The sequence below is a fragment of the Acanthochromis polyacanthus genome, chromosome 21, assembly GCF_021347895.1.
Source record: "Acanthochromis polyacanthus isolate Apoly-LR-REF ecotype Palm Island chromosome 21, KAUST_Apoly_ChrSc, whole genome shotgun sequence".
NCBI classification, from domain to species: domain Eukaryota; kingdom Metazoa; phylum Chordata; class Actinopteri; family Pomacentridae; genus Acanthochromis; species Acanthochromis polyacanthus.
Genome location: NC_067133.1, coordinates 766053 through 789702, shown reverse-complemented (window position 1 = coordinate 789702; position 23650 = coordinate 766053). Strand labels below are relative to the sequence as shown.

At 40.9% G+C, this 23650-nt stretch overlaps 1 protein-coding gene across 2 annotated transcripts in view; it reads left to right on the top strand.

Moving 5' to 3' along the window:
* The window catches only part of LOC110955468 (retinoic acid receptor alpha-B-like), a 34926-nt gene extending 17899 nt beyond the window's left edge, over positions 1-17027 (top strand). For both annotated transcript variants that reach the window (XM_051941198.1, XM_022200476.2), the window contains 8 exons: positions 3995-4149; positions 6563-6704; positions 10154-10314; positions 10441-10617; positions 10756-10960; positions 11599-11666; positions 12707-12797; positions 14830-17027. In XM_051941198.1, coding sequence (XP_051797158.1) covers positions 3995-4149; positions 6563-6704; positions 10154-10314; positions 10441-10617; positions 10756-10960; positions 11599-11666; positions 12707-12797; positions 14830-15086 — 1256 coding nt within the window. In that variant the 3' untranslated portion in view covers positions 15087-17027. The remainder of the gene's footprint in view (positions 1-3994; positions 4150-6562; positions 6705-10153; positions 10315-10440; positions 10618-10755; positions 10961-11598; positions 11667-12706; positions 12798-14829) is intronic.
* Positions 17028-23650: the final 6623 nt, after the last annotated feature.

Sequence of the window (23650 nt, the reverse complement as noted above, 5' to 3'; positions counted from 1 at the left end):
TTGGCTAGAGTGCCAGTGAGAAGGGAGAGAAGACAAACAGTGGAGAGATGGTGTGATGGAGGAGGAGGAGGAGGATTTCTTCTCTTTCTTCTTCTCTGTAAACAGAGCAGAGCAGGAGAGGGGAGTTGAATCTCCTCCATAGTGGAATGTCTGGTATGGCTACTAAAGCAGGGGGAGGGGAGGCTAATGTGTATGTGTGTGTGTTTAAGTGTGTTAGGTTAGAGGTTAGAGGAGGCAGAGTGAAAGAGGGAGTAGGGGAGGAGTCACAGATGATCCTGATTTCTTAGTCTGAGGGGCCAGGAGCTCAAAATATATCACAGTCCGCCTGTGGAGGAAAAGAAGACGACGGATGAGACTGAGCGAGGTTGTTACGGTCAAACCTGATCATCTGGGACAGAACTTTCTCTGTAACACCCAAATATAGACAAAAAAATGAGCAAAGAAATAAATAAAAATAAAAAATTATGTATATGTATCAATAAAAGAGCAAAAAATAAAAATAAAAATAGAAATAATAATGATAATATAGAAACCCAAATATAGAAGAAAAAGAGCAGAAGATAAAAAAGAAAATATCTGTCTGTCTGTCTGTCTATATAAACAAATACCAAAAAATAAGCAAAAAAAGGTATATATAAAATAGAAAATATTTTTTAAAAATGGAACTGATGTTGTATTTCTGTAATAGTGAACAGAAAAATAAGCAAAAAAATAAATTATACAAAAAATTATTTATATGTAAAAATGAAACTAAAAATATAAATTATAATGATGATAATACATAATAATATATAAACCTAAATATAGAAGAAAATGGGGGGGGGGAACAAAAACAATACGGATATATTTAAACAAATGCAGAAAAATAAAACCAAAAAATATAAATAATTATAATAATAATGTAAAACCCAAATATAGAAGAAAATGAGAAAAAAAAATCGACAAAAAAGAAAATCATTAATTGTGCAACAGTGGGTTTTACAGGGTTAAGCTGACAAATGATTACAGGACATTTGAGAAATAATAATCTGACCGCTGTTGTGCAATATTCAGGAGAAAACACTTCCTTTTTTCAGACATGGAGCTTCTATTTTCAGTGAAAGTAGCTTCACTCCAAGCGTTCTTCTTTAAAAGTCCAATAACAGAAAACTCATTAGTCTGATTTTAGGATTTGTGCGGTCCAGTCCTGCCCACAGAGGGCTGTCGGCGGCAATAAAAAACACACAGCGGCTAAAACTCCATCATGTTTAATTACGCTTTATAGCAGACGTAATGTGACATTTTCCGTAATGCACTTCTGAAGCATTTCATCACTTTTCAACCACATTCATGAGCAATTCTCATTAAATTAGCAAAAGTATTAAAATGATAAAATAGTGAATAAAGCCCAATAAAAATCACACTTAGTTATCTGCTGAGAATTAACGGTCGCTCTGATGGATGGATGAAGCACCAAACCAAGCCAGAAATGATGAAATATTCATTTGTCCCTTTTGGTTTCTGATGTTTTTCTCACAGCAGAACGCAGGACATTTGATTTACAGAGCAAAAAAATGGCAAAGATAAGGAATAAAGTGGCGTGATTCATTTGCACAAATGTTAAAAAAAAAAAAAAGACGACGAAGAACTTTTGGCCAACTCGGCTGCAGTGATAGATTTAGAAAGTTTACGTAGATTGTTCCCATTTTTCATTATTCTTCCAATCTTCTGTTCAAACCACATGTAATGTGGGTGCTTTTACTGAGACGTGTTGCTAATTCCACACAAAAAAAAGCTGCTTCTGTTGTGTACATGTTTGTAAAACGTTATTCCAAGTCCGCTGTAATTCCAGCTATTAACTGTAAATATATTCAGGCTTCAGCTACAGATGGTAGAAAAAAAACACTGGCTTGAATCAAACAGCAACCTTTTGTCAAGATTAGCAGGAAGGAAAGGGATCATGACTGTTTGTGTTAGATTAAGAAATCACTCATCAGTAGCTGCGTTTCCATTAACCTTAGATATGCGCAAAATGTAAGTAGCGCAATAAACAACTGGTAATGGAAACACCTGAATTTCGAAAAAGGACTAAAATATCACTAAAAAGTTTTTACGCTCTCATGAGGTGGTTTTTCAGACGTTTCGATATTGGAAAAATATCGCAAAAGTGCAATGGAAACACTTTTTCCGCAATTATACGTCATCGTACCTGGTCACATGACCAGTTCTCTCGGAGTAAACATGGCGCGGTACGTGTGGACAGAAGAGGAGACCGAGACTTTCCTTGCCATTATTTCGCCTATGAACCATCGCCCGTAGTCTTCGTCTCTTCTGCAAAACTGTCAAGGCAACCGCAGTCGATGTAAACATAACAACACCTACACGCAACAGGTTTTTGGCGTCCATCTTCCTGCAGTGAAATCTCGCGGGATGATATTTTACGAGAGTTACGATGCTTCTGCCCAGAACAACCATCAATGGAAACACGTTCAAAGCGCAAATATACTTTGTCGAAATTTTAGAAATATCGCTTTTATTTTGCGAAAAACTGTAATGGAAACCCAACTATTGTTCTCTCACCGACAAAACCAAATGACGTTTGTGACTAGTGTGTTAATTACTGCAATTTAGAGTTTGTTACCTTTGGATAGAGTCAAACTGCTAGTCCTGTTTCCAGTTTTTATGCTAAGCTAAGCTAACCGGCTGCAGGAAAGCTAAGACGCACAATTCCCTTTATGTGGAGCTTTTTTTCCTCACCGGTTGTTTGTATGAAAATGTGTGTTATTAGAGCTGAGATCATCTGTTTCTGCACCTCGTAGATTGTAGAGTTTTCGGGGCAGTTTTTGATGTTTTTTGAGAAAGAGTTGCTGCATTTATGGGAGATGAAACCTCCTGTTTAATAAAGGTTCTGACGCAGACATTCAACTCATGACCGATCAGCTGTTTCTCTCATCATCATCCCCCAGACAGCATGAAACATGACTAATGCCAAATAATTACATCTTTCCTGAACAAAAACGGCTCCTGAGGACTTCTCTCTGTAGTTCTTTCATAGGTTCTGTTTTTTAAGGCTTTAGGGCCGGGGTGTCAAACTCATTTTAGTTCAGGAGCCACATTCAGCCCAGTTTGATCTAAAGTAGAAAGGACCAGTAAAACCACAGCATAATAACCCAAAAATAACCACAAATTTTTCCTTTGTTTAAGTATATTCTGAAAGTGTTCACGTTCAGTTAACTATCTTCTTACAAAACATCATGAACAAACTGAAATTTGTTAAAAAAAATGATATCTCAACAACATTATTCCTCATTTTATCGTTTACACATTACAACTTACAGTTTATCGACAAAACAACACAACATTTAGTATCTGGAGCTGAATAATGTCACATTTTACTTTTAAACAAGACAAAAACAGGACAAAACATTACAAAAATGACACGCAAACAACAAAAGCGAGACACAAAATGACCAAAAACAAGACATGATACAAAACAGAATTGACAAAAAAGTTACAAAGCAGCAAAATAATGTGCAAACGAGACAAAAAATGACAAAACCGTGAAACAAAATGGCAAAATCGACACGCAAAACAATTTAAAAATACATAATTACTCACAAATTGTTGAGAAATTAATGAAAACTGTCAAAAATGCTTGAAATGTCCCAGAAAAAAAAGTTCAAAATGGCATTAAAGTTGTTCAGAATGCCTCAAATTTGTCCAAAAAGTCTTGAAATCTGTGCATTTTCTGTCTTGGATGGATATTTTGCTTATTTCCTACTATGAAGCCAGCTTTTGGTAATTCTGTTTATGATACAACTAATGGCTAATTAATAGCTAACAGCTGGGTGTAGTTTGTGTCCAAAATATACTCAGCCTGAGCCAACTTTGACCCATCTTTCCTCCAGACTTGCATAAACACCGTTTTATTGGATATCAGAAGTCATTTCTAGTAAACAACTGTAATAGTCTGAGCAAACTGAAGCAACCAAATGTAATCCCTCTCCTTCTGCAGCTATAGAGACCGAGAGCACGAGTTCGGGGGAGGATCTTCTGGTGCCCAGCCCTCCTTCACCTCCACCTCCACCTCGTGTCTACAAACCCTGCTTCGTCTGTCAGGACAAATCTTCAGGATACCACTATGGAGTCAGCGCCTGTGAGGGCTGTAAGGTAGGCAGCACAGCGGTGTAAAACCTGCACAAACACACGGTTACAACACTGGGCCACAGCGGAGGACAGATCCAGGCTGTAAAACCTGAATGAAATGGCGACGGAGAGCGTGCGACTGCCGGGGATTTGCATAATGTGTCCGTGAAGAGGTCACGACCTTTATAGCACCCCAAGGATCAGTAAGCCTCTTTGCCTCATCTAATCCCACACACGCAACAAAGAGTCTGTGGCTGCAATTAATATCTGCTGTGATATCAGTGTGTGGGTTTTTAAGTGCTCCTGTAGTCAGACCCTGCAGCGACCCCCTACCAGCCCAACATCAGCTAAATGAATCGCCAGGATAAATTCGTTTTACGTAGCGGTGCAGGTTTGGATCGAACTTCAAAGTCATCCCTGTTTTGTTTTTTTTTTTTAAATTCTCTTTTTGCTGAAAGTAGTTACATTTTTACAACATCTAAAAAATTAGATGTACACAAACTATCTACACCCCCTGTCAAAAGTTTTGAGACACTTTCTCATTCAAATAAATGAGAACGCGTCTCAAAACTTTTGACAGGGGGTGTACATCCAGAGAGTGGATGTAAAAAGCAACATTTACAGCGGCTCATTATCGCCTTGGCATGCAGGATTTCAAAGCAAAGAATCAACTAATAAGTCGATAAATAAAACACAAAAACATTTCCTTCATTTAGAAGATTTTGAGTCCGTATTCATGCAGCCGTCCCATCATCCCTCCCAGTGCTGCACAAAAGAATCCACCTTCAGTTTAACAGTAAAGGTTGTTCTTTCCATCCTATAAATTCCCATGGTTACGTCTGTCCAGGTCATTGTTGTTGCTTCTTCTGGCGTCAACCATCGATTTGTTATTGTGTTTTCCGCTGCAGATAGTAAAATACTGAGTATCTATTTATGTTTTTGACCTCTGGTGAAATGTATCCCAAATCTACGGTTTAAAAATCAAATGGTAGATAAGTATTAACCGTGTAAGACCCGAATATAGAGAAAAAAATGAGCAAAACAAATAATTAAAAAAAAAAAAGATATATAGATAAATCCAAATATAGAAAAAAATGAGCAAAATAAAATAAAATAAACCCAAGAATTTTTTTATGTGTATATATACCCAAATATAGAGAAAAATGAGCAAAATAAAATAAAATAAACCCAAGAAATGTTTTTATATGTATATAAACCCAAATATAGAGAAAAATGAGCAAAATAAAATAAAATAAACCCAAGAAATGCTTTTATATGTATATAAACCCAAATATAGAGAAAAATGAGCAAAATAAAATAAAATAAACCCCAGAAATGTTTTTATATGTATATAAACCCAAATATAGAGAAAAATGAGCAAAATAAAATAAAATAAACCCCAGAAATGTTTTATATGTATATAAACCCAAATATAGAGAAAAATGAGCAAAATAAAATAAAATAAACCCAAGAAATGTTTTTATATGTATATAAACCCAAATATAGAAAAATGAGCAAAATAAAATAAAATAAACCCAAGAAATGTTTTTATATGTATATAAACCCAAATATAGAGAAAAATGAGCAAAATAAAATAAAATAAACCCCAGAAATGTTTTTATATGTATATAAACCCAAATATAGAAAAAATGAGCAAAATAAAATAAAATAAACCCCAGAAATGTTTTTATATGTATATAAACCCAAATATAGAAAAAATGAGCAAAATAAAATAAAATAAACCCCAGAAATGTTTTTATATGTATATAAACCCAAATATAGAGAAAAATGAGCAAAATAAAATAAAATAAACCCAAGAAATGTTTTTATATGTATATAAACCCAAATATAGAGAAAAATGAGCAAAATAAAATAAAATAAACCCCAGAAATGTTTTTATATGTATATAAACCCAAATATAGGAAAAAATGAGCAAAATAAAATAAAATAAACCCAAGAAATGTTTTTATATGTATATAAACCCAAATATAGAAAAAATGAGCAAAATAAAATAAAATAAACCCAAGAAATGTTTTTATATGTATATAAACCCAAATATAGGAAAAAAAAATGAGCAAAATAAAATAAACCCCAGAAATGTTTTTATATGTATATAAACCCAAATATAGACACACTGAGCAAAAATAATATATAATAGAAAATAATATTTAAAAAATAAAACTGATGTATTTTTTAGTAGTGGATTAAGTAGTAGTAGTGGGTTAAGAATAATTTCTGTGCCTTTATGTATTTCTTTCCAATGACGGTTGATTTGTGGGCATCCCAGAATATGTGGAGGTGATGTGCAGTGCAGTAGTCATCCCCGTTTTCAGTGCAAAAAAAACAACCACAGCACCCACACATGCTCACGGTGTTGTGTTGTTTTCTGCTCCCCTGCTTCTCTCTGTCAACCTCTGCCTCCGTTTCTGTCTGTCAGGGCTTCTTTCGGAGGAGCATCCAGAAGAACATGGTGTACACATGCCACCGAGACAAAGTCTGCGTCATAAACAAAGTGACGAGGAACCGCTGTCAGTCCTGTCGGCTGCAGAAATGCCTCGATGTGGGCATGTCCAAAGAGTGTGAGTATGCTGCTCCGTGTACAAATGGGTGAAAAGCATCTGAAGCCTCTTTACTCTAGAAGGTTAATGCTTGTTCATGTGTTTTTGAAGAGCTGCACTTTCGATGACTTGTGTATTTTCAGCAGTGATGTGCTTTAACCTCGACGTCTGCCTCCCTCTGCTGGTCGTTCACAGTTAACTCCTCCGCTCCTGCATCGCTCTCCCATCTGCTGTTTCACATCTTTAAACTGCACTCCAGAGATTTAGCCTTACGTTTCCACGCAGCTGACACTGCAGAGGCTAAGGCGTCTTGAAATTTAGTCGGTGGGATGAGTCAAGCCCCTAAAATACTGGATGTTTCCTTTCCCATAGTGCAGCCGTTTACACCGCCCCATCCTGTCGCCCGTTTCTGGTAAATGGACGCTTAAATCACTGTGTGTTTACTGTGCAGTGTCCTCAAAATTTCCCATAAGTGACCAAAAAAAAGGCTGCCATTCTGTGTACATTAGTGTTTTGCTAACAGTCCCTGCAGCGCAATGCTTTTAATGTAAAGGAAAGTTGCTGCTGGGCGCTTCCCCCTGCCCCTGCCAGTGATGACGTCCAATGGTAGTGATTCATGAGCGTCTGAAATGTCAATTTATTAGTCACAGTACAGTGAAGTATTGTCTGCTGCACAGGGAGTGCTGAGCAAGAGAACAAAAGAGGGACTCTGGACACACCTTATGAGTTTGTAATCCAGGCTTCCTGTTACAAATTTGTAACAACCCAGCCCAAGCTGAGATAAGCCGCTGACATCATGAGAAGATACAGTATCTGGCTCGTGATTATGTCGTTTTTAAAGGCTGAATAATGTGCCCGATGAGGTGGTTTAAGGCAGGGGTGTCCAACATGTGGCCCGTGGGCCCAAAAGCGGCCCTCAAAGGGTAAAAATGACAGAAGACATCAACGGGAAATTGTAAACTAGTAAAACTGTAATTTTAAAATACATTTCTAGTTGTTTTGATCATCAAGTAAAATACTGGATTGCTCATTGTTCTTTTATCGTTTTGTCTCATTTTTGTGAAATTTTGTCTTCTTTTTGTTGTTTTTTCCCCCCTTTTTTGTCATTTTTTTTACCTCTGTCATTTGTGGAATTTTTTGTCTTTTTTTTAGCTTTCTTTTGTGTCACTTGTTTCGTCTTCTGTCATTTTGTGTCTCATTTTTGTCATGTTTTGTCTTGGTTTTGTTGGTTTTTGTCTGACTTTTGTCGTTTGTCTCATGTTTTTGTCTCTCGTTTTGTGTTTCCTTTTTGTGTTGCTGGTGTCTTTTGTCTGGTTTTTATCACTTTGTGTTTTGCTTTATTTATTGTTTTGTGCCTCATTTTTGCCGTGTTGTGTTTTTTTGTCGTTTCGTTTCTCGCTTTTGTCATTTTTTGCCTGTTTGTGTCATTTGTCAATTTTTTTGTCGCTTTGCAACTTTTTTGTGTAATTTTTTTGTCTCTTTTTTATTTTCTTTTGTGTCATTTGTTTAGTCTTTTGTCTATTTATGTCTAATTTTTGTAATATTTTGCCTTGGTTTTGTTGGTTTTTGTCTTTTTTGTCTGACTTTTGTCGTTTTGATCATAAAGTAAGTTGTTGATAATGTTTTTTAAAAACTAATTCCTTAAATGTGAACTTTTTTGCACTAAAACAAAGAAAAAATTTTCCTTCGTCATTGTTTATAGGCTATTCTGTTATGATTACTACTGGAGATCAAATTGGGCTGAATGTGGAACCTGAACTGTAATTATATAATGAGTTTTACAGCCCTGGTTTAAGGTTTTAATGAGCTGTCCAACATTTTGTAAAAGACGCTTTGTTGGTTTTGTTGCTGACAATAACCATAAGGGGAAAATTTAAAAGATTTTATTCAACATTAACAAAGTAACTGTGCAAAAAATTCAATGTAAACTGCGTCTTAAAAGAGCATTTCCTATTTCAGTGATAGAACCATTGCACAAATATCGACCAAACTGTCAAAAATGAGCACTTTTTAATGAGGTTTTCCCTCACATTGGGATTTCATCGGCAACCCGGATTCTTCCTCGTGAATTCTTCCAGAAATTCACCAGAATTACCATCGACCACAGTTTAATTTGAGAGTTTGAGGAAACAAAAGTCACTGAAAAATGCTCCACTTCTACTCCTGCTGCTGTTAAATATGCAAGTTGTGCTGAGATTTTAGAGATAGTTCAGTTATTTTGATGAGAGAAATACACGGAATCAATTCCAAACTTTTGGTGTCGACTCTGAGAAGCAGACAAAAAATAATGATACGAAAATATTAAACATAAGCTCAGATGGTGTGAAAAGCCAACATGGAGGGAGATGAATATTTTACACGATGGAGCGGTTTTCTTTAAAGCAGCTGGTCCGTGTGTGTGATTCTGAGGAATTACTGATCCAAATGGAAAGCGATCCCACTGTCACTGTCATCGCTCACTAATAAGGGTTTGCTCAGCATAAAGACAGGAAACAAGGGGCTTGGCTCTGCTAAAAGGTGACAGAATCTGCCTCCTGGTACCTCATAAGCATCTGCTCGGTCCTGTTTGTTTAATCAGGTCTCATCATAACAGCGCGGTTACCTAGCAACCAGGGGAAGCTTCAGGAAGTCCAAGCTTCCGGCCAAAAATGAACCCCGGACAGATGGAAGACTGCATCCAGTTGTTCTTGTTCAGATTAAACAAATGAGATGTAATATGCAGGAGCTTCAAGGCAGATTCTGCTTCCTTTGGAAAGAGTGGACGGATTCATTTGACCCAATTTTCATTATGCAACATGAGATGAATCCTTTCTGTGCTCATTTTAGCTCATTTTCAGTGAAAACAATCGTCATGAACAGGACCCATGCATCTGCAAACTGGTCGACTTACATTTTTCATGCACGAGCTGTTAACAATCTTTGTGCTAAGCTAAGCTGCTGTAGTCCTATATTGATTATATAAACAGGCAGATATCGTGGTGTGGTGAACGTTCTAATCTGAAATTGTGGAAGAAAGCAAATATGAATATTTCCGCTTGATAATGAACTGTTGCTTTAGGTGTAGAAAAGGTCAGAAAGTCTATAAACAACCACCTTAAGTGGCATACTGGACTGGATTACATATAAAAGTGCTCATGTTTTTAATTTTCTGTTACCTTCACTTCATACCTGACCCTAATATTCTGTGTTGTCGTGTTGTTTGCCCCCTTTGTTGTTGAATACCCCGCTGCTGTTACAACAGAATTTCCCTCTGGGTTTAATAAAGTCTGTCTCAGTCTATTGTTGTCGTGCAGTTGACCACCACCCGCTATGACTGTAATTATAAGCATAAAGTCGTATCATCACCTTCCTGACAACAGTTTAGAAGCGTCACAAAAGTACAATTTAGGACAGACTTGTTGTATTAGATGCCATTAGACAGTTGTACCTGAAACTTCTGAGCTAAATCCTGCGTTGATTTTCACCTACAGTGGTGCGAAATGACAGAACAAAGAAGAAGAAGGAGGAGAAGAGGCAGGGGGAGGCAGAGATCTACGTCCTGTCAGCCGACACGGAGCAGATGATTGAACGAGTTCGTCGAGCTCATCAGGACACGTTCCCTTCGCTCGGTCAGCTGGGGAAATACACCACGGTACTGACACTAAAACTCGGCAAAAACACACAAACAAGCATGTTCTGTTTCAAAAAGTCCCAGTCCAGGTGTGCTCCACGGCTTTCTTGAAAGCTTTGCGTCTCCTCCTTCCCTCCCGACCTGCAGAGCAACAGCGCTGAGCACCGTGTCGCTCTGGACGTCAGCCTCTGGGACAAGTTCAGCGAATTGTCCACCAAATGCATCATCAAGACGGTGGAGTTCGCCAAGCAGCTTCCCGGCTTCACCACGCTAACCATCGCTGATCAGATCACGCTGCTCAAAGCCGCCTGCCTCGACATACTGGTGAGTTTCTGCCGCACAAGTTCAACCAAACAAAGACGGAATTCCCACACAGAGAGGCGTCCAGCTGTGGATAAAAAGTCCACCTTGAAATAATTCATCCCAAGTGTTTTCCTTTCCTATTTCGGCCACTTTCCCCAGATTCTGAGGATCTGCACCCGCTACACCCCAGACCAGGACACCATGACCTTCTCAGATGGACTGACCCTGAACCGCACCCAGATGCACAACGCTGGCTTTGGACCTCTCACAGACCTCGTCTTCTCTTTCGCCAACCAGCTGCTGCCGCTGGAAATGGACGATGCAGAGACCGGACTGCTGAGCGCCATCTGCCTGCTCTGTGGAGGTACTGCACCCACCGCCTCCGGATGAAGATTAACCCTCCTGTTGTCCTCATTTACGGGCACCAAAAGTATTGTTTCCTTGTCTAAAAATAATCCAAAAAATTCTCAAAATTTCTGAAAATTTGGAGAATCTTCAGGAAGACAATTCCAATAATTTCTTAAAAGTTTCCCTTAAAAGTTTTATTAAAAAAAACAAATTTGGAAAGAAAATTCTTGTGAATATTTATTTAAAAAGGCGTAAAAATCTTCCAAAAAAATCCTAAAAATATCTAAAGCAATTCCATATATAAATCAGTAGAATTTCTAATATTTTCTTTAAGAACATTCACCTAAAAATCAGCCAAAATCCAGTGAATTTCGCTGGATTTTGGTAGATTTTTTTGTGTGAATGTTCTTGAGAAACATTTTTAACATTTATTTTGTTTTCCACCAAAAAAAGCTCAAAGATTTCCCAAAAATGTTGAAAGAAGTTTCACTGTGAAAACATTTTTTCCCCGCATTTTCAAACTTTAAAACTTTAAAATTTGCCCCGCAGGACGACACGAGGGTTAAAGGAAAACGTGTCTTACGGAGTTCATGTAAAGGCGATGCTTCGTAGCGGTGCGTTTACTTTTGTGTTTTTTGTTGTGTTTCTGTGCAGACCGTCAGGATCTGGAGGAGTCGGAGAAGGTGGATGTTCTTCAGGAGCCCATGCTGGAAGCCTTGAAGGTTTGACAGGAACTTATTACCGCAGTAATCACGTTCAAAACAAAGATGTGTACTGAAACAGACAAAAAATATTAGCTCATAAGTGGAGTAAATGTACCCTCCCTGTTTGCTTCTACTGAAGCCTTTAAAATCGATTGTTTAATTTAGTCACTTTGGAGCAGCAGGACGCTGTGTGTTGGCCTGAGGTGAAATCATTTCCAGTGTGTGTGTTGATGGTAATGAAAGAAGCCGTCACAGTGCAGCAGCAGCAGCTCACTGGTGTGTTTATTAGTTTGTGGTGCTTTATGGCTTTGAGCAGAGACAGTAAATAAATAAAACACCATGAGTCTTTGGTTTTCATTGGATTTGTTGGCAGTAAAATTCTACAACGGTAAATAAATCTGTCACAGAATTAGAAGGTTCGATCCAGTGCTTTTAGTTCCAACCCGAATGTGGATATTTGCTGATAGTGAAACCAAAGTTTTTGTTTTTTAGTTTGTTTTGCTCATAATTCATACCGTCAGATTACTGTCCCCAGCTGAGCCTTCTCCTTTAAGAAAGTGGCCTTGTGGGTAATCTGTGTGTGATGCCGGCTGTTAGCATAGGAAGTGAGTGTCCTCCTTCCTTCTCATTTCTCAGTTTGTGCGTCCCTGAATCCTTTTAGTCCCTCACTCCTGAGATGTGAACTCAGTAGCCGAGGAAGAGACGCAAGCACAGAGGAGCCGAGACGACATATTTAAAAAAAGAGACACCCTCACCTCAGAGCTGTCAGTTACAAGGGATAAAATAAGATATGATGTGTGGTACAGCTGCTTCATCATCTGTCTGAAGGATAAAAAGAGATTTAGCACACAAACAGCACAACACAAATAAAGAGCGACACGTGTTGGAATTAAGTAACTTTCTCTATTTGCTCCACTGGATTTTGGTGAAAAAGCACAAAAAATCTTTATCTCCCCAGTATAAAATGAGCATATAATTTGTCCAAAGGAAAATATCAAAAAGGAGCAAAAACAGATAAAAGTGTCTCTTTTCCTTTTTAAATCCTCGTGTTTGTGCAGATCTATGTGAGGAGGAGGAGGCCTGATAAACCCTGCATGTTCCCCAAGATACTGATGAAGATCACTGACCTGAGGAGCATCAGTGTGAAGGGTGAGACCAACGTGCACATGACAGCGCTCACTCTCACTTAAAACATGCTTAAATTTTGCGTCCTGCTATTCCAGCCTTTCATTCAGCTTCAGGACAGCTGAGCGTGAGTTTGACAAAGCAGTGAGAGCTGCTAAACGGCAGTACGCAGAGACTCCAACAACAGTTCTCTGATCACCGCTTCTGTCTGGAAAGGCTTGAAAAAAGTAACCAATTACAAGCCATCACCCCCCCACTCCACCAACGACCTGCGCCAGGCAAACCAGTTGAACGAGTTCTACTGTCGCTTTGAAAGGCAATGGTCAGTTTACGACCCCATCCCCCCACCTCACACCTCCAGCCCACCTCTTCACACCGGCCCCACACCCCACACCCCAGCAGGGGATCAGAGCCCCCCACAGTCTAACACTCCAGACCCCCCAGCCCAGAGACCCAGCTCATTATACAGGAGAGAGACGTTAACAGGCTATTCAAGAGGCAGAAGCCCCGCAAAGCAGCAGGACCTGACTCTGTCTCCCCCTCCACCCTGAAACACTGTGCTGATCAACTGTCTCCAGTCTTCGCTGACATCTTTAATGAATCACTGGAGACATGCTTCGTTCCAGCCTGTTTCAAGACCTCCACCATCATCCCTGTTCCGAAGAAGCCGAAACCCTCTGGACTTAATGATTACAGACCTGTCGCTCTGTCCTCTGTGGTGATGAAGTCTTTTGAGCGTCTTGTGCTTCCTCACCTAAAAGCCGTCACAGACCCTCTTCTAGACCCCCTGCAGTTTTCCTACAGAGCCAACAGGTCTGTAGATGATGCTGTCAGCCTGGCTCTCCACTTCATTCTGCAGCACCTGGACTCAGCAGGAACCTACGCCAGGATCCTGTTTGTAGATTTCAGTTCTGCTTTTAACACGGTCATCCCTGCCCTGCTCCAGGACAAGCTCCTCCAGCTGAGTGTGCCTGTCTCCACCTGCAGATGGATCACAGACTTTCTGTCTGACAGGAAGCAGCATGTGAAACTGGGGAAGCAAGTCTCCGAGACAAGGACCATCAGCACTGGCTCCCCCCAAGGCTGTGTTCTTTCCCCACTGCTGTTCTCCCTGTACACCAACAGCTGCACCTCCAGGCACCAGCCCGTCAAACTCCTGAAGTTTGCAGATGATACACCCTCATCGGACTCATCTCTGATGGAGATGAGTCTGTTTACAGACGGGAGGTAGACAACCTGGTGACCTGGTGCAGCAGCAACAACCTGGAGCTCAACGCCCAGAAGACAGTGGAGATGATGGTGGACTTCAGGAGGAACACAGCCCCCCCCGCTCCCATCAAGCTCTGTGACTCCACAGTGCTCACCGTGGAGTCTTTCTGCTTTTTGGGATCCATCATCTCCCAGGACCTGAAGTGGGAGCTGAACATCACCTCCATTACCAAGAAGGCACAGCAGAGGATGTACTTCCTGAGGCAGCTGAAGAAGTTCAACCTGCCAAAGACTATGATGGTGCACTTCTACACGGCCATCATAGAGTCCATCCTCTCCTCCTCCATCACCGTCTGGTACCCTGCAGCCACCGCTCAGGACAAGAGCAGGCTGCAGCGCATCATCCGCTCTGCTGAGAAGGTGATCAGATGTAACCTGCCATCCCTCCAGGTTCTGTACACCTCTAGGCTTTTAAGGCGTGCAACCAAGATCCTGTCCGACCCCTCTCACCCTGGACACAAACTTTTTGAACCCCTCCCCTCAGGCAGGAGGCTGCGGTCCATCAGGACTAAAACCTCTCGCCACAAGAACGGCTTCTCCCCCTCTGCTGCATCGCTGATAAACACTGCCGGTGCCACTGCTAATCAGCTCTGCTGACTATACTAATTACCACTGAGTAGTAACTGTATATACCTTGTCTATTGTTTATTTTATTTTATAATCCTTACATCTCTTTACTTACTATTTTATTTGTACTTGCACCAAGAGCACCAGAGAAAATTCCTTGTAAGCGTAAAAACCTCCGTGGCAATAAAACTGATTCTGATTCTGCACCTTTTCCTCGCAGGAGCCGAGCGAGTGATCACCCTGAAGATGGAGATACCCGGCTCCATGCCTCCTCTCATCCAGGAGATGCTGGAGAACTCTGAGGGCCTGGAGGGGCACGGGGCAACGGGAGGGAAAGGGGGAGGAAAAGGAAGAGGAGGAGGCAGAGAAGAGGACGAAGCAGACGCTGGAAGTTGTCATCCGTCGCCCAAATCTGTCCCGTCTCCCAGCCCGAGCCCCACGTCCTGCTCCCCTTCTCCTCCCCTAAACTCCCCCTGAAGCTCCCCACCGAGCTTCTAATGACAGAAACTGGAGGACAGAGCAGCTTCAGAGGAGAGTCTGAATGTCTGAACCCATGAACTCTCTCTGGTGATGTGAGACTGTCCAACGAGGACTGATTTCAGACATCACAGTCGTGTACATAGAATGCAAAAGAACACGAGTTCACATTTTTATCTTTTTAAGATGTTTATAAAGCTAATAATATGCAGCCTAAATGACAGATTTTCTAGAGCAGGGGTGTCCAACTCATTTGTTCCACATTCAGCCCAATTTCATCTCAAGTGCTCTGAATCAGTAAAAGAACAGCTTAATAACCGATAAAAATAACCACAACTCCTTTGTTTTAGTGCAAAAAAAGTGGTATGTTTTGAAAATGTCCACATTTAAGGAATTATCTTTTTACCGAGATCACGAACAACGTGAAATTTCTTCAGAATAATAAGTTCAGTTTCAGCAACATTCAGCCTCAGTTTATCATTTCCTCATTACAACTTCCAGATCACAGAGTGTCTACAAAGGAACACAACATTTAGTCACAGGGATCTGGAAGTGAACGATACAGTATTTTACTTTATGATCAAAATGACAAAAAAACAAAAACAAGACAAAATATGAAAAAATAAGACGTAAAATGGCAAAAATGAGAAACAAAATGACAAAAAATGAGACAAGCGACATGAAACTTATCAGAACAGAGACCAAAAATTTGCTAAAAAAATTACAAAGCAACAAAAAATGGACAAAAACGACACAAAATTCCGCAAATTACACAAACGAGACAACAAATGACAAAAAAACCAAAACGACCAAAAAATAAGACAAAAAACTGAAGCGAGACAAAAAGGAAAATCAAAACAAGAAAAATGAGAAAACAACAAAAACATGAGACAAATGACAAAAAAATGACAAAAAAACACGAAAATAAGATAAAATATTGCAAAAAGAAAATACAAAATGACAAAAACAAGAAAATAACATGAGACTAAACGAAAATCTGACAAAAAAGACAAAAAACAGCAAGAACAATGAACAATCTAGTATGTTACTTTCTGATCAAAACAACTTGTCATGGTCTAGAAATTATCTCTAAATTACAGATTTACAAAATTATAATCTGCAGTTAATGTCTTCTCTGTAATTTTTACACTTTGAAGGCCGGATTGGACCCTCTGGAGGACCACTTTTGGCCCGCGGGCCTCATGTTGGACACCCCTGCTCTAGAGGCTCTAATGTGGATGGACTGATTCCTCCTGATTCTTTCCTTCGTGTACAGGATCCAGAATGATTACGTGTAATATAGTGTACATAACAAAGCCTGAGCGAAGCTGAAACAGACGGATGCAAGAAGTTATTTTCTTAAATGTACATGTGCAAATACTGGGTTTCCCCGATGCAGCTATCCATCCCGTCTACACCGCACGCGCACGCACACACACACACACACACACACACACACACACACACACACACACACACACACACACACACACACACACACACACGCTCACTCACCTTCCTCCTTCCTTCCCCACGCATCAGAGAAGATGAATGACGATAGGAAGACGAGTGTTTGAATCTCCTCCACATGCAGCTCCAGCAAAGAGCCTCAACAAACTGTGAAACCTCCGGAGTTCGTTTCTGAACAAAACGTCTGCCCGTCAGCGGACCTTTTCAACCAAAGCAGAGTCAGAATCCAGGTCTGCATCATCATCAGGTGGCGTCAAACATCTAAATGTACAAGTTGTGTTTAGTTTTTTATAGTCTGCACCTCTTCATGTCGGTGTGTTTCCACGGTCACCGCCTCACTGCTTCACCCCCAGTGTCAGGTACAAAACATCTGTATCCTTTTCTGTGTCGTCCCCTTTAATGTGTGGTGAGCCGAGACTCACTGGAAAGTATAAAAATACAGGGAGTTCAATAAATAAGTCTGATTTTCTTCTTCTGTGTGAACTGTGGTGTTCACTGGAAATGTGATATGTCATCTCACAGATCAAAATGACCAGGAAAACATTAGACTTCATTTTTGAAAACTGCATTTCTGATTCCGTTCCTATCTGTAGTGTGATTCTTGAGCTAGTATCAAACATCGTTGCTGTTTTAAATGACGTTCAGGATATTCCAGTCGCTGGAGGTCTTTCCCACAGAGAAATTGTGAAGAAAGTGTCATTGAGTTCAGTTTTCTTCACCATCAAAAGGCTCAGAAACTGTGACAGGAAGAGGTCTAGAAGACGCAAAGCCACAGCAGAATCAGAAGAGAAGTTTCTGAGAGTCAACAGCTTGGCGATAGGAGCTCACAGGACAACTTTTAGTGGTTCTGCATCATTTAATGTCGCTTTTGGGATATTTTGGGGTAATTTTTGCATCATTTAATGTCACTTTTACATCTTTTAGTGTTGTTTGTGCATCTTTCAGTGTCATTTTTTCATAATTTGGGGTCATTTTGGATCGTTTAGTGTCATTTTTGCATCTTACTGTCATTTTTGGATCTTTTGAGATATTTTTAACATCTTTTAGTGTCATTTTTTGATAATTTGGGGTAATTTTTGATTCTTTTAGTGTCATTTTTGGCTACTTCGTGCCCTTTTTGCATCTCTTAGTGTCGTTTTTAGATATTTTGGTGTCATTTTAGATCTTTCGGTGTAATTTTTACATCTTTTAGTGTCGTATTTTGGTGTCATTTTTGGATCTTACTGTGTAATTTTTTTTACATCTTTTAGTGTCGTTTGTGCATCTTGTAGTATAATTTGTGAAAGTTTTAGTGTCATTATTAGATCCTTTAGTTTCATTTTTGGATCCTTTAGTGTTATTTTAGCATCTTTTAGTGTCGTTTGTGCATTTTTTAGTGTGTGACATGAACTGTCAGACATGGAGGAGGAACCGTGATGATCTGGGGCCGTTCTGCTGGATCCAGGGTCGGTTTCTGTAATGAGTGAGAGGAACCCTGAAACAAAACGTCTACCACATCATTTTACAGCTCCAAGCAGTACCCTCTGGTATGAGAAGAGTTGGTCAGAGGTTCATCCTACAGCAAGATAATGACCCAAAACATCAGTCCAAGCTCTGCCAGAACTGCCTCAGGAACAAAGAACCAGATGGTGAGCTTGAAAACATGGAGTGGAAGCACAGTCTCCAGACTTCAACCCCATGGAGCTGGTTTGGGATGAACTGAACAGGAGAGTGAAAGCAAAGAACCTAAAAGAACCACACATTTATGAGAACTTCAGCTACAGAGCTGGAAGGAACTTTCTGAAGAATATTGGATTTCCATTGTGGAAAGAATGATGTGTCCAGCTGTTATATTGACTATCGACGACTTCCAAGACAAATTTGAAGACGTAAGAGTTAAACAAGATTAAAAAATGACAGTTCATGACTGTTCTACACCCTGAAGGAAAACAAATCCATCTTTTAAGGAATTTAATAACCTTTTTTCCCTTAACATCTATTTAGACTTCAGCTAAACAAACTAAAAGAGACATTTATGTAACACATGTACTTAGAAGACAAAACCTAGCATGGATGCAGGAGACTTATGTGTTTCGACGTGGTGTCAGTTTTCTTCCAGCATTAACACGCCTTTTCATGTCATCTGTGAAATCCAGATGAGTAGGTGAAGGAGAGAGACTGGCTGGGGAGGGCAAAGAGTTAGGGGAGGTTTCTACAGGTTGAGGTTGGAAAGAACCTCCTGTTGGGAGTGGGAGCCACTCCTCTTGCTGTGGGGGTGAAGATGGACAGTGGTCTGTTGGATGAGGGGCAGGAGGCGATGATGTAGTTGAGGCCTCTCTCTGGGTCCCTTGTTGTCCTTGATCTGTTGGATGAGGGGCAGGAGGCGATGATGTAGTTGAGGCCTCTTCCCGGGTCCCTTGTTGTCCTTGATCTGTTGGATGAGGGGCAGGAGGCGATGATGTAGTTGAGGCCTCTCTCTGGGTCCCTTGTTGTCCTTGATCTGTTGGAGGCGTTGATGTAGTTGAGGCCACTCTCTGGGTCCCTTGTTGTCCTTGATCTGTTGGATGGGGGGCAGGAGGCGATGATGTGGTTGAGGCCTCTTCCTGGGTTCCTTGTTGTCCTTGATCTGTTGGATGAGGGGCAGGAGGCGATGATGTAGTTGAGGCCTCTTCCCGGGTCCCTTGTTGTCCTTGATCTGTTGGATGGGGGGCAGGAGGCGATGATGTAGTTGAGGCCACTCTCTGGGTCCCTTGTTGTCCTTGATCTGTTGGATGAGGGGCAGGAGGCGATGATGTAGTTGAGGCCTCTTCCCGGGTCCCTTGTTGTCCTTGATCTGTTGGATGGGGGGCAGGAGGCGATGATGTAGTTGAGGCCTCTCCCTGGGTCCCTTGTTGTCCTTGATCTGTTGGATGAGGGGCAGGAGGTGGTGATGTAGTTGAGGCCTCTCTCTGGGTCCCTTGTTGTCCTTGATCTGTTGGATGAGGGGCAGGAGGTGGTGATGTAGTTGAGGCCTCTTCCTGGGTTCCTTGTTGTCCTTGGTCAGTCCTTATCTCCAGCAGTATCAGTTCTTCTCCAGCGTGCTGTGCAATCTGTTATTGTTTTGAATGTCCTTGGCTTTTATCTCTGACTGTGGCTGGTGTCTGACGCACAGAGTAGAAAATGTTTGAGCACAGTAGCAGCAGTCCTGATGTGTTAAGGAAGATTCCATTTGCCTTAAAGAGGTGCCTGCGTTCCCAAAAGATGTTGAAATTGTCAATAAAGTTTATTGATTGAGCAGCACATGTAGCTTTGAGCCATCTGTTTAGCAGCATCAGCCTGCTAAATTTCTCATCTCCTCGCCGGACTGTAGGTAGTGGACCGCTCACATAAACAACAGGTTTTAGACCTCTGACTTTGTTCAGCAGATCCATGAAGTCCTGTTTCAGCACTTCTGACTGCTGCTTCTCTACACTGAGGGCTCCCCTATGTATGACAAGGGATTTAGCTGTGGGATGCTCAGCAGCGATCCTCATAATTTTCTTAGAAATGTCAGACACCTTATCATTGTTAAAACACAACACTTTGGTGCTTTTTTTTTTGCTACAAAAGTGCTTTAAATCATTCATAGCTCTGTCACCCACTATCAAAGTTTGAGGCCCAGTAGTAAGCTCTTTCCTCAACCTTTTTGGCTCAGCAGTTAGCTCATTCTGCAGCCTTTTAGTGTCATACCTTAGTCTTCTTTCAGGAGATGAACTCTTTTGGGGTTTGTCAGAATCTTGTTGCAGTACAGCAAACCTGTTCTCCAACTGAACCTCTGTTTCTTGGTTTTGTTTACTCTTATTCCTGGTTGTAGCCACTGTTCAGGGCTCTTTACTTCTCTGTAGTGGTGTGGAGGAGATATTGCTGTGGGATGGCAGAGCAGGCCAACCAGTTTCATCAGTAATCTCTGTGTGTTGGATTCTGCCTGTAGCCTGTCTTTCCATATCAGGTGTATTCATACCTGAGGTATGCTTTGGCTTTGCTCCAAGCAAGTTCCAGGAAGGACTGCTGGTTGATTTGCGGCTGTTTCGAAAGGCCTCCTCGTCCTTGGCGGTGGTGCTAATTAGCTGTCTGTTAGCCTATTCTTGTCCACTGCTTTGAATCGCCGGTAGAGTGGTAGGGTTGCGACCCGTCCCTTAAAATCGTCCTTTATTTGACAATTAATTGTAGCGTCCCGTATTGATTCAATATGGGACGCAAATTGTTCCGTATTTTCATAAATGTCCCATACATGTCTGTCACACACGCATCAAAACTGCATAATAAACAAAATAAAACACAGGAAATATTAAGGGCAACAGTTAGACCTATGTAGCGAGGACCCGATGCAAGGTCCAGCGGATACACTTCTCTGTTTGCCGGTCCTGTCACAGGTTTCGTGGTTACAGACGCTGCTGCTCCCGCGTGTTTAAAAATGTCTACACCCGAAACTCCACCACGTCCAAAGAAGCAACAACGTTTTCAAAAGCACAGACTGGAAGACTAAGACCCCTGGCAATAGGTACAGGGCAAACTGTGTTTTCTGTTGCTCATAGACGAGCTGAAGTAAGGCAGCATCAGGAGACCAACATGTAAGAAACTTGAGAACAGAGAGAACCAAACCAGCAGGTCACAGTTTATCATCATCTAATCATCTCCTGAAGTCCCTTTGGTAAGAGACATCAGTCTTTATCAAAAATAGCTGTCTTTATAAATTGCAGAAATAACGTTGGTGTCTATGGAGGGAACAGGCACGGTCTGCAAATTACAAAACCGCTGCAACAGCGAAGAGAGACACAAATATTCAATAACCTCACTCTGATACATTGTAGCGTCACCAGAATCACTGCAGCCTTCAACTGGCTCCAGTTGACACCAATGTTATTCCTGCAGCTTGTTAGACAGCTACTTTTGATAAAACTGGGCTTGTAGCACATTGTCTGCCTTACAACGATGGGAAAGAGGCATCGCTTATGTTTTAACAATGTATGTCTAATAAGTTATTGATCCCAGAAGTCTGAATCTGTGAATGTCTGTTCAATTTTACTGAACTGTGGCCCCGAGGAGTCATGGTGGGCGTCCTTTATTTTCGTTTCTGAAATCTGGCAATCCTATAGAGTGGTCTCATTTCCATAATGTCCATTAACCTCCATATTCACTTCCAATCGGTGCATTTTCATTTCCAGAACTTTTATCTTCTAGAGGAGTTTGTGATAATCATTCATGGAAACGGGAGGCATCTTGCTGCTAGTTAGCACTTTTTAGTATCTCAGAACGACGGGCCGGCTGTAACCTTGCCAGCAAGTTGATTTCTCGCGATATTTGTGAGTTCACAAATCTCTCAAGAAACCATCTTGCACCCCTCCCGCTTTCACTGTTCGTACAGAGCCAAGTTGGCACGGGCCAATCACGCAGCAGTATTCATGTGTGGGGCGGGATATTCGGGTGTGAAGACGACACCAAGCGCCAGTAGATCAAAACAAACATGGCAACGGAGGACAACGATCGTGTAGATGCTGCTATTAAGTCAGTTTTAGCTGAATCTCCTATCGCTTCTTTGAAGGAAGAACAACGAGAGGCTCTTTGCGCATTTCTGGATGGTAAAGATGTTTGTGCTTTTTTACCTACGGGTTTTGGTAAGAGTTTAATCTACCAATTGGCTCCGCTCGTTGTGAAGATCCCGCGATTGGCTAAAAACAAACCTGTCAGAGGCGGGACATACTGTTGCATTGTCCAATCCGTGCCTCTTTCCTCCGAACGGATTTACATGGAGCGGTCCCAGATTGATATTGTGGAGTACTATCAAGTACTACACAATTATTAATCTGGCTATTGCCAGGTTAGGCCGGCTGCCCAGACACAAGTGATCCACGTCAGTCTGGGTTCGCTGTGAAATCCAATGCTGAATAAAGTGCGAGCTGTGTAGTTAGCTGTGTATTAGCCTGTATTAGCGGAGATAGAGACGGAGGGAGGGCAAATTACAGCAGGTGGGAAGAGCCTCATCTGTGCTAAAAAAAAAAAAAAAATCAGCAACTTATGAGGAGTGTCTTGAACTTCTCTGAACATTTACTGTCCAGCTCACCCACTGCTCTGATACCAGGAGTACTGGTGACACTTTAACGCTTCTGGAAACATCTCAGATTTTCAGGGTTAAATTCTATGGAGGAAATCCCAAGAAACGGTAAGACACAGAACAAGCCAGGGTGATATTACTGTTCTGTTTTTCTTTTAATAATTGTGCCCTTGTTTTCTGACTTCTGTTTTTGATCTTTTTACTGTTCTGACCTTTTTTTTAAATGATTTAATAAATGTTTTTCTTTTAATAATTGTTGTCATCTTCTGTCTTAATGTTTTTGTAAAGCACTTTGAATCGCCTCGTTGTTGAAATGTGCTATATAAATAAATTTGCCTTTGCTTAATAACTACAGTGCCTTGTGAAAGTATTCGGCCCCCTTGAACTTTTCAACCTTTCGCCACATTTCAGGCTTCAAACATAAAGATATAAAATTTTAATTTTTTGTCAAGAATCAACAACAAGTGGGACACAATCGTGAAGTGGAACGAAATTTATTGGATATTTTGAACTTTTTTAACAAATAAAAAACTGAAAAGTGGGGCGTGCAATATTATTCGGCCCCCTTGCATTAATACTTTGTAGCTCCACCTTTTGCTGCAATTACAGCTGCAAGTCGCTTGGGGTATGTCTCTATCAGTTTTGCACATGGAGAGACTGAAATTCTTGTCCATTCTTCCTTGCAAAACAGCTCGAGCTCAGTGAGGTTGGATGGAGAGCGTTTGTGAACAGCAGTCTTCAGCTCTGCCCACAGATTCTGGATCGGATTCAGGTCTGGACTTTGACTTGGCCATTCTAACACCTGGATACGTTTATTTGTGAACCATTCCATTGTAGATTTGGCTTTATGTTTTGGATCATTGTCCTGTTGGAAGATAAATCTCCGTCCCAGTCTCAGGTCTTTTGCAGACTCCAACAGGTTTTCTTCCAGAATGCTCCTGTATTTGGCTCCATTCATCTTCCCATCAATTTTAACCATCTTCCCTGTCCCTGCTGAAGAAAAGCAGGCCCAAACCATGAGGCTGCCACCACCATGTTTGACAGT